General features: G+C 40.6%; 1 protein-coding gene across 1 annotated transcript in view; it reads left to right on the top strand.

Annotated features, from left to right (window-relative positions):
• Positions 1-288: 288 nt before the first annotated feature.
• LOC112250611 (26S proteasome non-ATPase regulatory subunit 1) overlaps positions 289-12,553 on the top strand; it is a 122,925-nt gene continuing 110,660 nt past the window's right edge. Inside the window, exon 1 of the mRNA XM_042321921.1 lies at positions 289-479. Within this exon, the coding sequence (XP_042177855.1) occupies positions 464-479 (16 nt within the window). The 5' untranslated portion in view covers positions 289-463. The remainder of the gene's footprint in view (positions 480-12,553) is intronic.

Genomic DNA, 12,553 nt, shown 5'->3' with positions numbered 1-12,553 from the left:
TGACTGAAGATTACTAATATTTTGTTTCTCTCCAGCGCTAGGGTTGCAGAAAAACGTGTGTATGACATGAAAAATAACTGATTCATGCGAGCCTGGCAGAATAGAAGCCGGTTTGTGGAAACAAAATCATACCTAAATGATGCATTACATTTTTATAAGATTCGAAATATGCAGTCTTTGACAATGACAATCATAATTTTTATTCGCCCTTTTCAAGAATCAGCCAATTTGACAATGATGAGCAGTAATTTCACCAGGCACTAACTATATATACCTAACTGGGTCTTTCGGAAGGGGGCTTTCATTATTGAGAAAAACAATTATTTTCAAGAGACAAGTGTCCCTCTTGAGAACAACGGACACTTTTACGGTCCTTTCAAGATTTTGATTTTCCATAAGTTCATTGTTGCTAACAAACGGTACCTGGGTTCTTGGACTTGAGGGGGAGAATAAAGAACCAAACATGATAACATCTGCCGGTAAGCAGTAACGTTAGCAAATGTGAGCATGGAATACGGGAAAGATGCCGAGTCACATAGCTGGCTACCTATTTTACAAACTTTTCAAGCGAACTAACGTTACCAAACTAACTAGCTAGAAACGGACAAATGTATTCCAAAACATTATTGTTAGCTATATTGTTTCATGACTATAGTCGGCATTAGCTGTTGGACAACAATTTAGCTAACGTTACCTAGCTAGCTGGTTAACGTTAACTAATGTTAGCTGGCTGGCTATCCAAACTTAGCTACCTAAACTCATCAAAAAAGAAACGTCCTCTCACTGTTAACTGCGTTTATTTTCAGCAAACTTAACATTTGTAAATTATTTGTATGAACATAAGATTCAATAACTGAGACATAAACTTAACAAGTTCCACAAACATGTGACTAACAGAAATGGAATAATGTGTCCCTCAACAAAGGGGGGGTCAAAATCAATAGTAACAGTCAGTATCTGGTGTGGCCACCAGCTGCATTAACTACTGCAGTGCATCTCCTCCTCATGGAATGCACCAGATTAGCCAGTTCTTGCTGTGAGATGTTACCCCACTCTTCCACCAAGGCAACTGCAAGTTCTCGGACAGTTCTGGGGGAATTGCCCTAGCCCTCACCCTCCGATCCAGCAGGTCCCAGACGTGCTCAGTGGGATTGAGATCCGGGCTCTTCGCTGGCCATGGCAGAACACTGACATTCCTGTCTTGCAGGAAATCACGAGCAGTATGGCTGGTGGCATTGTCATGCTGGAGGGTCATGTCAGGATGAGCCTGCAGGAGGGTACCACATGAGGGAGGAGGATGTCTTCCCTGTAATGTACAGCATTGAGATTGCCTTCAGTGACAACAAGCTCAGTCCGATGATGCTCTGACACCGCCCCAGACCATGACGGACCATCCACCTCCAAATCGATCCCGCTCCAGAGTACAGGCCTCGGTGTAACGCTCAATCCTTTGACGATAAACGCGAATCCGACCATCACCGCTGGTGAGACAAAACCGCGACTTGTCAGTGAAGAGCACTTTTTGCCAGTCCTGTCTGGTCTAGCGACGGTGTGTTTGTGCCCATAGGCGACGTTGTTGCTGGTGAGGACCTGCCTTACTACAACAGGCCTACACGCCCTCAGTCCAGCCTCTCTCAGCTTATTGCGGACAGTCTGAGCACTGATGGAGGGATTGTGTGTTCCTGGTGTAACTCAGGCATTTATTGTTGCCATCCTGTACCTGTCCCGCAGGTTTGATGTTGTGTTGTTACACGTGGTCTGCCACTGCGAGGACAATCAGCTGTCTGCCCTGTCTCTCTGTAGCGCTGTCCTAGGCGCCTCCTTGCAGCATGCCTAAGGCACGTTCACGCAGATGAGCAGGGACCCTGGTCATCTTTCTTTTGGTGTTTTTCAGATTCAGTAGAAAAGCCTCTTTAGTGTCCTATGTTTTCATAACTATGACCTTAATTGTCTACCGTCATTAAGCTGTTAGTGTCTTAACGATCCTTCCACAGATGCATGTTCACGAATTGTTTATGGTTCATTGAAGAGGCATGGGAAACGGTGTTTAAATCCTTTACAATGAAGATCTGTGAAGTTATTTGGATTTCTACTGATTTATCTTTGAAGGACAGGGTTTCTAGTTTTGCTGAGTTTAGTTAGTACCTGCATCACATTAATGTTACCTTGTTGTAAAGGTGTCAATAAAAAAACACATATTTTGACCAATGGGTAAAATATGTTAATTGTGTAGGTAGTGATCAACGAAAACCAATGGCCGAAACCTTACTTATCAGTCATAATTAGAGGTCAACCGATTATGATTTTTCAACGCCGATACCGATTATAGGACCAAAGAAGCCGATACCAAAAAATTGGCTGATTTAAAAAAACAAAACAAAAAAAACAATGTTTACATTTTTTTATTTGTAATAATGACAATTACCACAATACTGAATGAACACTTATTTTAACTTTAATATAATACATCAATAAAATAAATTTAGCCTCAAATAAATAATGAAACATGTTCAATTTGGTTAAAATAATACAAAAACGAAGTGTTTGAGAAAAGTAAAAGTGCAATATGTGCCAAATGTTCTCATGAGTTCCTTGCTCAGAACATGAACATTTGAAAGCTGGTGGTTCCTTTTAACATGAGTCTTCAATATTCCCAGGTAAGAAGTTTTAGGTAGTAGTTATTATAGGACTATTTCTCTCTATACCATTTGTATTTCATATACCTTTGACTATTGGATGTTCTTATAGGCTATTTAGTATTGCCAGTGTAACAGTATAGCTTCCTCGCCCCTACCTGGGCTCGAACCAGGAACACATCAACAACAGCCATCCTCGAAGCATCGTTACGCATGCAGAGCAAGGGGAATAACTACTCCAAGTCTCAGAGCGAGTGACGTTTGAAACGCTATTAGCGCGCACCACGCTAACTAGCTAGCCATTTCACATCGGTTACACCAGCCTAATCTCGGGAGTTGATAGGCGTGAAGTTATAAGTAGCGCAATGCTTGAAGCACAACGAAGAGCTTCTGGCAAAACACACGAAAGAGCTGTTCAAATTAATGCTGGTGCCTACCATCGCTCAGTCAGACTGCTCTATCAAATATAGACTTAACACACAGAAATACGAGCCTTAGGTCATTAATATGGTCGAATCCGGAAACGATCATCTAGAAAACAAGACGTTTATTCTTTCAGTGAAATCTGGAACCGTTACGTATTTTATCTAACGGGTGGCATCTGTAAGTCTAAATATTCCTGTTACATTGCACAACCTTCAATGTTATGTCATAATTACGTAAAATTCTGGCAAATTAGGCGTCATATACCCTGACTCTGCGTGCAATGAACGCAACAGAAGTGACACAATTTCACCTGCTTAATATTGCCTGCTAACCTGGATTTCTTTTAGCTAAATATGCAGGTTTAAAATATATACTTCTGTGTATTGATTTTAAGAAAGGCATTCATGTTTATGGTTAGGCACACATTGAAGCAAGGACAGTCCTTTTTCGCGAATACGCACCGCATCGATTATATGCAAAGCAGGACACGCTAGATTAACTAGTAATATCATCAACCATGTGTAGTTAATTAGTGATTATGATTGATTGATAGTTTTTTTTAGAAGATAAGTTTAATGCTAGCTAGCAACTTACCTTGGCTTCTTACTGCATTCGCATATCAGGCAGTCTCCTCGTGGAGTGCAATGTAATCATGTGGTAAGAGCATTGGACTAGTTAACTGTAAGGTTGCAAGATTGAATCCCCAAGCTGACAAGGTAAAAATCTGTCGTTCTGCCCCTGAACAAGGCTGTTAACCCACCGTTCCTAGGCTGTCATTGAAAATAAGAATGTGTTCTTAACTGACTTGCCTAGTTAAATAAAGGTGTAAAAAAAAAATCTGCCAAATCGGTGTCCAGAAATACAGATTTCCGACTGTTATGAACACTTGAAATCATTCCGATTAATCGGTCGACCTCTAGTGTAGAGTGCTATAGACTAATCGTTTGATGTGTGAACCTGCATTGTATAAAAGTCATCATTGCTTGCTAGTAAATCGTTCTGACTATTTATAAATTATTCAATAGCAGTCGAAAAGGTTGTTCAGGCTCTTAGGCCTGTAATGCGCTAATGTTTCAAATGAATAATGCGCCAATCCTCTCCAACCTAACATGTAAGTATGTTAATGGTTAATCGGTTAGCTGCAAATACATTTGACGGTTCAGGCTTATTCTATTGGTCTATTGGTTAATTTGCATAATTTTGTGTAAATTGCTGTGTGTGTGTTCGTTAGTCGTCATGCATCTTTTTTTTCACACGCACAGCATACAGAGCCTAATTTGAGGAGAGGAATAGCCTACCAGCTGTCAGACTGCGCAAGAGTAGCTCCTCTTAAAGCATGTAGGCTACTGGAGTGAACCTACTTTTATAATCTCAGTCATTACGCAACAAATAACAATTCTAAATGCAATCGCGTGTTAACTTTGGTGATGACAAAGAAGATTTTTATTTCTCAGTCTCAACTCACAATTAAAGCGCTCCTCCCATTGACCTTTCGGGTGCATAGGCTATATATAGTCTACCTACCGCATCATCCACCACTTTGCAATGTGAGCTTCAGGCAGTATAATTGTTTGAAACCTGAATGTTTTTCTTTACTTCAAATAATGAGACATTTCATACTGGAGGCAATTATGCCATTAACCAGCATTTCTCTCCTGTTCTATTGGTTTTCATATCAACCCTCAATCTTTCGTCATCCAGAAGTTAAAGTCACAATCCTAGTCGTACTAGCAACCCATTATAGTTGTTGCTATTAGATTCCCCCCTTTTCTAGGTTTCTAACTGAGATTTTCATCTGTCACAACTTCTCCTATTAGGTGCGCTGTTTAGAATGGTATTTTCCCCAAAATGCCTTTTGGCAAAATGTTTGAAAATGACGTTTTTATTAGCTGCTTCATTACATGTTCAATAATAGTTTATAGCCTTTTGACTTTAAGATGATAGGCTTGCTATTGTTGCATTTTTCCATTAAGTGCTTAATGAAACATGTCCGGTCGTTGTATGCATGCATATATTTCGAGATTTTAGGGACGAGGTCATTTGGCCTTCAAGAGGTGCCCAATCTGCCAGGGCACCAAGGCCATGTTCTATGGCACTAAGCCCATTAACCAAAATAGGCAATTATATTTATTTGAAAAACAGTAGCTATTCTTTTATGAAAAAACTTTATGTAAATGTTGATAAATCATTTGCCTGTCAAAGTGTAGGTGATGTATACATGTTGGCTACAGCTTCACTGATGCTGACATGAGGGAGGCGCCAGAAAATGTAAACTAACTTTAATGAGACTTAATTTACATATCGGCTTAAAGCCAGTCATGTTTTGCAAATATAATATAGGATAATTAATAACCTCTAGAGGTTTGATTCAGTTGACATAGCTGCAGGAGTGTAGCCAGAAATGTGTTGGTGGGTGGGTCTGCAGAAATTTGGATGGGCCAACAGAGCATTTTTGCTCAATCTGATTGGGTGGGCCTGCGCCCTCCCAGACCCACCCATGCCAACGCCCCTGCATAGGCCTACTGGAGGCACTGTTAGTTAGTAGAGAAAGGACATTGCTTGTTTCAAACCGCAAAATCACACACCGTGTAATCTGAGCGGATGCAGTCAACATTTTGAAACTATTTCGTCATTTCATGAGGCATGTCTTACCTTGTTCACAGTAGATTAGCCAAATTCCAAACGTAGGAATATTGAGTGAATTATTAAATGAACACTTCTTCATATGCCATTGAAACCAGTAGGCTATTTATCTCATGTTCTATTGGTTTTCAAATCACTTTCTTCCATTGTCCAGCAGCCATGGACACAATCCTAGTCATATTAGCAACATATGCTAGTTGTAACATCTTTAGATCTTCCCTCTTTCTAAATCTCTAAAGGATATTTTCATCTCTGTCACAGCTCGTATTTGCGGTGGGCTTTTGAGAATGGTGTTTTCCTGCTAATTGGATTTTGGAACATTTGCACATATAGCCTACTTGCCGTGTGCGCATTGCTGCGCTTATAATGTGATGAAGGAATAGTTTGTCAACATTTTAAGTTGTATGTTTTGATCTGTTGCATCAGCCTCATTGCTGTTATTAATAGTTTGTACAGTGGTTGTAAGAATTAGGGATCTGTTTTGGAATATTTATTTCTGGCACAAAACGTCAAGTTGGCCAGCTAAACTTTTGTACTACGGTAGATAACTCAAATCAAATCAAATCAAATTTTATTTGTCACATACACATGGTTAGCAGATGTTAATGCGAGTGTAGCGAAATGCTTGTGCTTCTAGTTCCGACAATGCAGTAATAACGAACAAGTAATCTAACTAACAATTCCAAAAAAACTACTGTCTTATACACAGTGTAAGGGGTTAAAGAATATGTACATAAGGATATATGAATGAGTGATGGTACAGAGCAGCATAGGCAAGATACAGTAGATGATATCGAGTACAGTATATACATATGAGATGAGTATGTAAACCAAGTGGCATAGTTAAAGTGGCTAGTGATACATGTATTACATAAGGATGCAGTCGATGATATAGAGTACAGTATCTACGTATGCATATGAGATGAATAATGTAGGGTAAGTAACATTATATAAGGTAGCATTGTTTAAAGTGGCTAGTGATATATTTACATCATTTCCCATCAATTCCCATTATTAAAGTGGCTGGAGTAGAGTCAGTGTCATTGACAGTGTGTTGGCAGTAGCCACTCAATGTTAGTGGTGGCTGTTTAACAGTCTGATGGCCTTGAGATAGAAGCTGTTTTTCAGTCTCTCGGTCCCAGCTTTGATGCACCTGTACTGACCTCGCCTTCTGGATGACAGCGGGGTGAACAGGCAGTGGCTCGGGTGGTTGATGTCCTTGATGATCTTTATGGCCTTCCTGTAGCATCGGGTGGTGTAGGTGTCCTGGAGGGCAGGTAGTTTGCCCCCGGTGATGCGTTGTGCAGACCTCACTACCCTCTGGAGAGCCTTACGGTTGAGGGCGGTGCAGTTGCCATACCAGGCGGTGATACAGCCCGCCAGGATGCTCTCGATTGTGCATCTGTAGAAGGTTGTGAGTGCTTTTGGTGACAAGCCGAATTTCTTCAGCCTCCTGAGGTTGAAGAGGCGCTGCTGCGCCTTCCTCACGATGCTGTCTGTGTGAGTGGACCAATTCAGTTTGTCTGTGATGTGTATGCCGAGGAACTTAAAACTTGCTACCCTCTCCACTACTGTTCCATCGATGTGGATGGGGGTGTTCCCTCTGCTGTTTCCTGAAGTCCACAATCATCTCCTTAGTTTTGTTGACGTTGAGTGTGAGGTTATTTTCCTGACACCACACTCCGAGGGCCCTCACCTCCTCCCTGTAGGCCGTCTCGTCGTTGTTGGTAATCAAGCCTACCACTGTTGTGTCGTCCGCAAACTTGATGATTGAGTTGGAGGCGTGCATGGCCACGCAGTCGTGGGTGAACAGGGAGTACAGGAGAGGGCTTTAAGACAGCAAAAAAAGAAACGTCTCTTTTTCAGGACCCTGTCTTTAAAAGATAATTTGTAAAAATCCAAATAACTTCAGATCTTCATTGTAAAGGGTTTAAACACTGTTCCCCATGCTTGTTCAATGAACTATAAACAATTAATGAACATGCACCTGTGGAACGGTCATTAAGACACTAACAGCTTACAGACGGTAGACAATTAAGGTCACAGTTATGAAAACATAGGACACTAAAGAGGCTTTTCTACTGACTCTGAAAAACACCAAAAGAAAGATGCCCAGGGTCCCTGCTCATCTGCGTGAACGTGCCTTAGGCACATGAGGGACTGCAGATGTGGCCAAGCCAATAAATTGCGATGTCCGTACTGTGAGACGCCTAAGACAGCGCTACAGGGAGACAGGACGGACAGCCGATCGTCCTCGCAGTGGCAGACCACGCGTAACAACACCTGAACAGGATCGGTATATCTGAAGATCACACCTGCAGGACAGGTACAGGATGGCAACAACAACTGCCCGAGTTACACCAGGAGCTCACAATCCCTCCATCAGTGCTCAGACCGGAATGGCCGATTTAATTTGGGACTATTTCAAGTTTTCATAACAATCGGAAATCTGTATTTTTGGACACCGATTTGGCTGATTTAAAAAGAAATATATATATTTACACCTTTTATTTAAGAACACATTCTTAGTTTCAATGACGGCCTAGGAACGGTGGGTTAACTGCCTTGTTCAGGGACAGAGCGACAGATTTTTACCTTGTCAACTCAGGGATTCAATCTTGCAACCTTACGGTTAACTAGTCCAATGCTCTAACCACCTGATTAACCGCCTGTTACGCGAATGCAGTAAGAAGCCAAGGTAAGTTGCTAGCTAGCATTAAACTTATTTGATAAAAAACCAACTCAATCAATCATAATCACTAGTTAACTACACATGGTTGATGATATTACTAGTTTATCTAGCATGTCCTGCTTTGCATATAATTAATGCGGTGCGTATTCGCAAAAAGGTCTGTCGTTGCTCCAATGTGTACCTAACCATAAACAGCAATGCCTTTCTTAAAATCAATACACAGAAGTATATATTTTAAACCTGCATATTTAGCTAAAAGAAATCCAGGTTAGCAGGCAATATTAACCAGGTGAAATTGTCACTTCTTGCATTCATTGCATGCAGAGTCAGTGTATATGCAACAGTTTGGGCTGCCTGGCTCGTTGCGAACTAATTTGCCAGAATTTTACGTAATTATGATATAACATTTAAGGTTTTGCAATGTAACAGGATTATTTAGACTTATGGATTCCACCCGTTAGATAAAATACGGAACGGTTCCGTATTTCACTGAAAGAATAAACGTCTTGTTTTCGAGATGATAGTTTCTGAATTTGACCATATTAATGACCAAAGGCTCGTATGTCTGTGTGTTATTATGTTATAATTAAATCTATGATTTTATATTTGATAGCGCAGTCTGACTGAGCGATGGTAGGAGGCAGCAGGCTCGTAAGCATTCATTCAAACAGCAATTTTGTGCGTTTGACAGCAGCTCTTCGCAATGCTTCAAGCCTTGCGCTGTTTATGACTTCACGCCTATCAACTCCCAAGATTAGGCTGGTGTAACCGATGTGAAATGGCTAGCTAGTTAGCGGGGTGTGCGCTAATAGCGTTTCAAACATCACTTGCTCTGAGACTTGGAGTAGTTGTTCCCCTTGCTCTGCATGGGTAACGCTGCTTCGAGGGTGGCTGTTGTCGATGTGTTCCTGGTTCGAGCCCAGGTAGGAGCGAGGAGAGGGACGGAAGCTATACTGTTACACTGGCAATACTAAAGTGCCTATAAGAACATCCAATAGTCATAGGTATATGAAATACAAATCGTATAGAGAAAAATAGTCCTATATTTCCTATAATAACTACAACTAAAGACTCATGAAAAATCATAAGCGGTCGACCTCTACCAGGAACTTGCAGGTGCCTTGGTGGAAGAGTGGGGTAACATCTCACAGCAAGAACGGGCATTTCTGGTGCAGTCCATGAGGAGGAGCACTGCAGTACTTAATTCAGCTGGTGGCCACACCAGATACTGACTGTTACTTTTAATTTTTGACCCCCCCCTTTGTTCAGGGACACATTATTCAATTTCTGTGGAACTTGTTCAGTTTGTCTGAGTTGTTGAATCTTATGTTCATACAAATATTTACACGTGTTAAGTTTGCTGAAATCAACACAGTTGACAGTGCGATGACATTTCTTTTTTTGCTGAGTTTAGGTAGCCGGGGGAGTTCTTTACTAATTAGTCAACTTTATTTCATCAGTCAAGTAAAAGGGATAAGCGAAAACCCATAGACACTATGCTCGCCATGGAATGAGTTTGACACGCGTTCTAAGACCTTCAATGTGCGCTTCAGAATTCGATAAGAAGTACATGCCCAGTTGCATCCTTACCTTTCTGTCTTTACTTGTACTTCGGCGCTGTGATGCTTGAGAAGGATCTGATCACGTGACTGGCATTGGCTAATAAGAAATTAGATATCTGAGCGAGCCATGTGAGTGAGAGATGGCTTCGGAGCACTGCAATTGGCAGCTAGGAGAAAGGATATATAATGATTATGTTCAGCCCAAGGGCATAATGTCCAATTTGGCCGCAAGGCATGGAAATTCAAGGCCCTAAATTGCAGCCCTCCTATCCTCGTGAAGTAGAATAGTAGCCTAGGCTATACAGTGTCGCCCGGCAATACACTTTTATAAATGCCCATGTGGTAACCTACCGTTTGTATAACAGGGAATTTACCGTTAATCACGGTCATTTGGTTACATTAATTTCTGTTAATGCATGTATTAAGTACAGTAATTTACTAATCTCATTCTCGGGGTGGAAATGTTATTTGTAAAGTTCACAACCTGCTATACTTATGAGAAATACATTTTGGTTTGTTTCATATAATTTATGTGCTCCTTGTGGGTATATCTCTGTCCTGTTGATGGAGTGCAGGCACCTGAGATGCTGTACACACCACTCGTGTGCGCTGCAAAATAAATGTACACATACATGTTATTCAATCATTGCACCCACACTGCTTGCGTGCGACAGCGAGCGCCTGCGTGGCCAGGCGCTGAAATAGAAGTTGGTTCTATTTGTGATGTTTAAGTCCTGCCTCAAATCTCCTCATTGTTTTTTTAGAAGGATATATGCACTTGCCATCTCCTCCATTGGTTTTTAGGAGCATATAGACACGTTGGTGATTTGAAAGATGAACTGACGTCCATACTCCAGTCGGTTGTACTAATGCACCGTAAAGTTGGTTGGCATCCGCCATATGAAGTCCAAAGAAGAAAAAGAAGCCTGTAGGAAGGTGGAGAGATGATGAGAAACAAATTCGGTGTACTGTTTTATATGTGGGTTAATTGTTGGAGTAGAGGACCTTGTGCATTTGAGGTAAAATAACAACCCAATGTTTATATTCCAGGACAAATGAAGTAATTAATATAATTACTTGAGTTTGTTCTGATATTTCAACCTGTGTGTCCTGATCACTTCTGGTGTGGGTGAACAAAAAAAAGTGCGCGCAATGGCGGACGCATGTGCGTGTCCAGTTTGGTCAGCATGTGAGCATGCATTGAAGAACCTGGCCTTGCAAATGTCAAATGTAGGGAAGTGCCCAGCTGGGCTTCTGTCATTTTTTTTTTCTTCTTCACCTCACACAGTAAGCCAACAAAGTCAGTTTCTTTTTACTTCCAGTTAAATTATAAAAGTTCCTCACAATATTTGAAAAATGTTTCCAACAACCTCCCCCTCGATAATCAGCATTGCTGATCAATAGGCTATGAACATGTTGCGTGTATTTCTTTCAATTTTAGTGTTGGTCAATTTCATCTTCATATTATAGCATAGCTGTCCCTTTCATGCTTTCCTTGTCAATTCATTATCTTCTAGGCTACATTCGGAAACTCTAAGGTATGCCTAGGTTTTTTAATACGTTTTAAAGAAAAAAATATTTGCTATTGTATCCGACATAGCCTGGTGGCTTTTGATCCTCTCCAACCTGGCAGTTCTTAATTTGTTCATTAATATTTATAAGTAATAACCTGAATAATAGTAATGCAATGCCATAATGGTAACAATGTGAAATGGCTTGTTTCAAATAGGTTTTTATTAAGAAGCATATCCATGTAAACAAGTGTACAAACAGAATTTTGACCTCCCCTTTTTTGACCTCCCTTATTCCGTTGCCGCAGAGGGAGGAAATGGCTCAGGGATTTCCCCATAATGCCAATGGTGACTTCAAAACAGAGTTTATAGGTTGTGATGGGAGAACTGATGATTGATCAACAACATTGTAGTTACTCCACAATAGTAACCTAAATGAGAGTGGGGGGAAAAAGGAAGCCTGTATAGAGAATATTCCAAAACATGCATCCTGTTTGCAATAAGGCACTAAAGAATAACTGAAAAAATGGGGCAAAGAAATTACCTTTATGTCCTGAATACAAAGCCTTATGTTTGGGGCAAATCCAACACAACTCATCACTGAGTACCACACTTCATATTTTCAACCATGGTGGTGGCTTCATTATGTTATCGGTACGCTTGTCATCACTAGCTTGTCCAGTCATACACAAGAAGACTTAAGGCTGTAATTGCTGCCAAAGGTGCCTTAACAAAGTACTAAGTAAAGGGTCTGAATACTTATTTAAATGTAATATTAAAAAAAAAAAATCTGAACTTGTTTTTGCTTTGTTATTATGGGGTATTGTGTGTAGATAATTTTTTTCATTTGGTTGGTTTAATTTTCAAACGAACAAAAATCCTAAACAAAACCACGTGACCATGCAAGTCATTTGTTTATTGGACAAAAATGCTCACGTAAAATCCATTGATGACTATCATCACTTGTGTCCCAATCTTCATATTACTTTTGCTTTGGAAACTGCACAATAGTCGCTCTAACTGCGATGTGAATAGGCTATATTCAGTAGCCTATATCCCCAGGATATAGCCCTGTCTTCCCTA

The sequence above is a fragment of the Oncorhynchus tshawytscha genome, linkage group LG05, assembly GCF_018296145.1.
Source record: "Oncorhynchus tshawytscha isolate Ot180627B linkage group LG05, Otsh_v2.0, whole genome shotgun sequence".
Classification (NCBI taxonomy): domain Eukaryota; kingdom Metazoa; phylum Chordata; class Actinopteri; order Salmoniformes; family Salmonidae; genus Oncorhynchus; species Oncorhynchus tshawytscha.
Note: the sequence above shows the minus strand (reverse complement) of the source record. Positions and strands in the feature narration are given on the sequence as shown.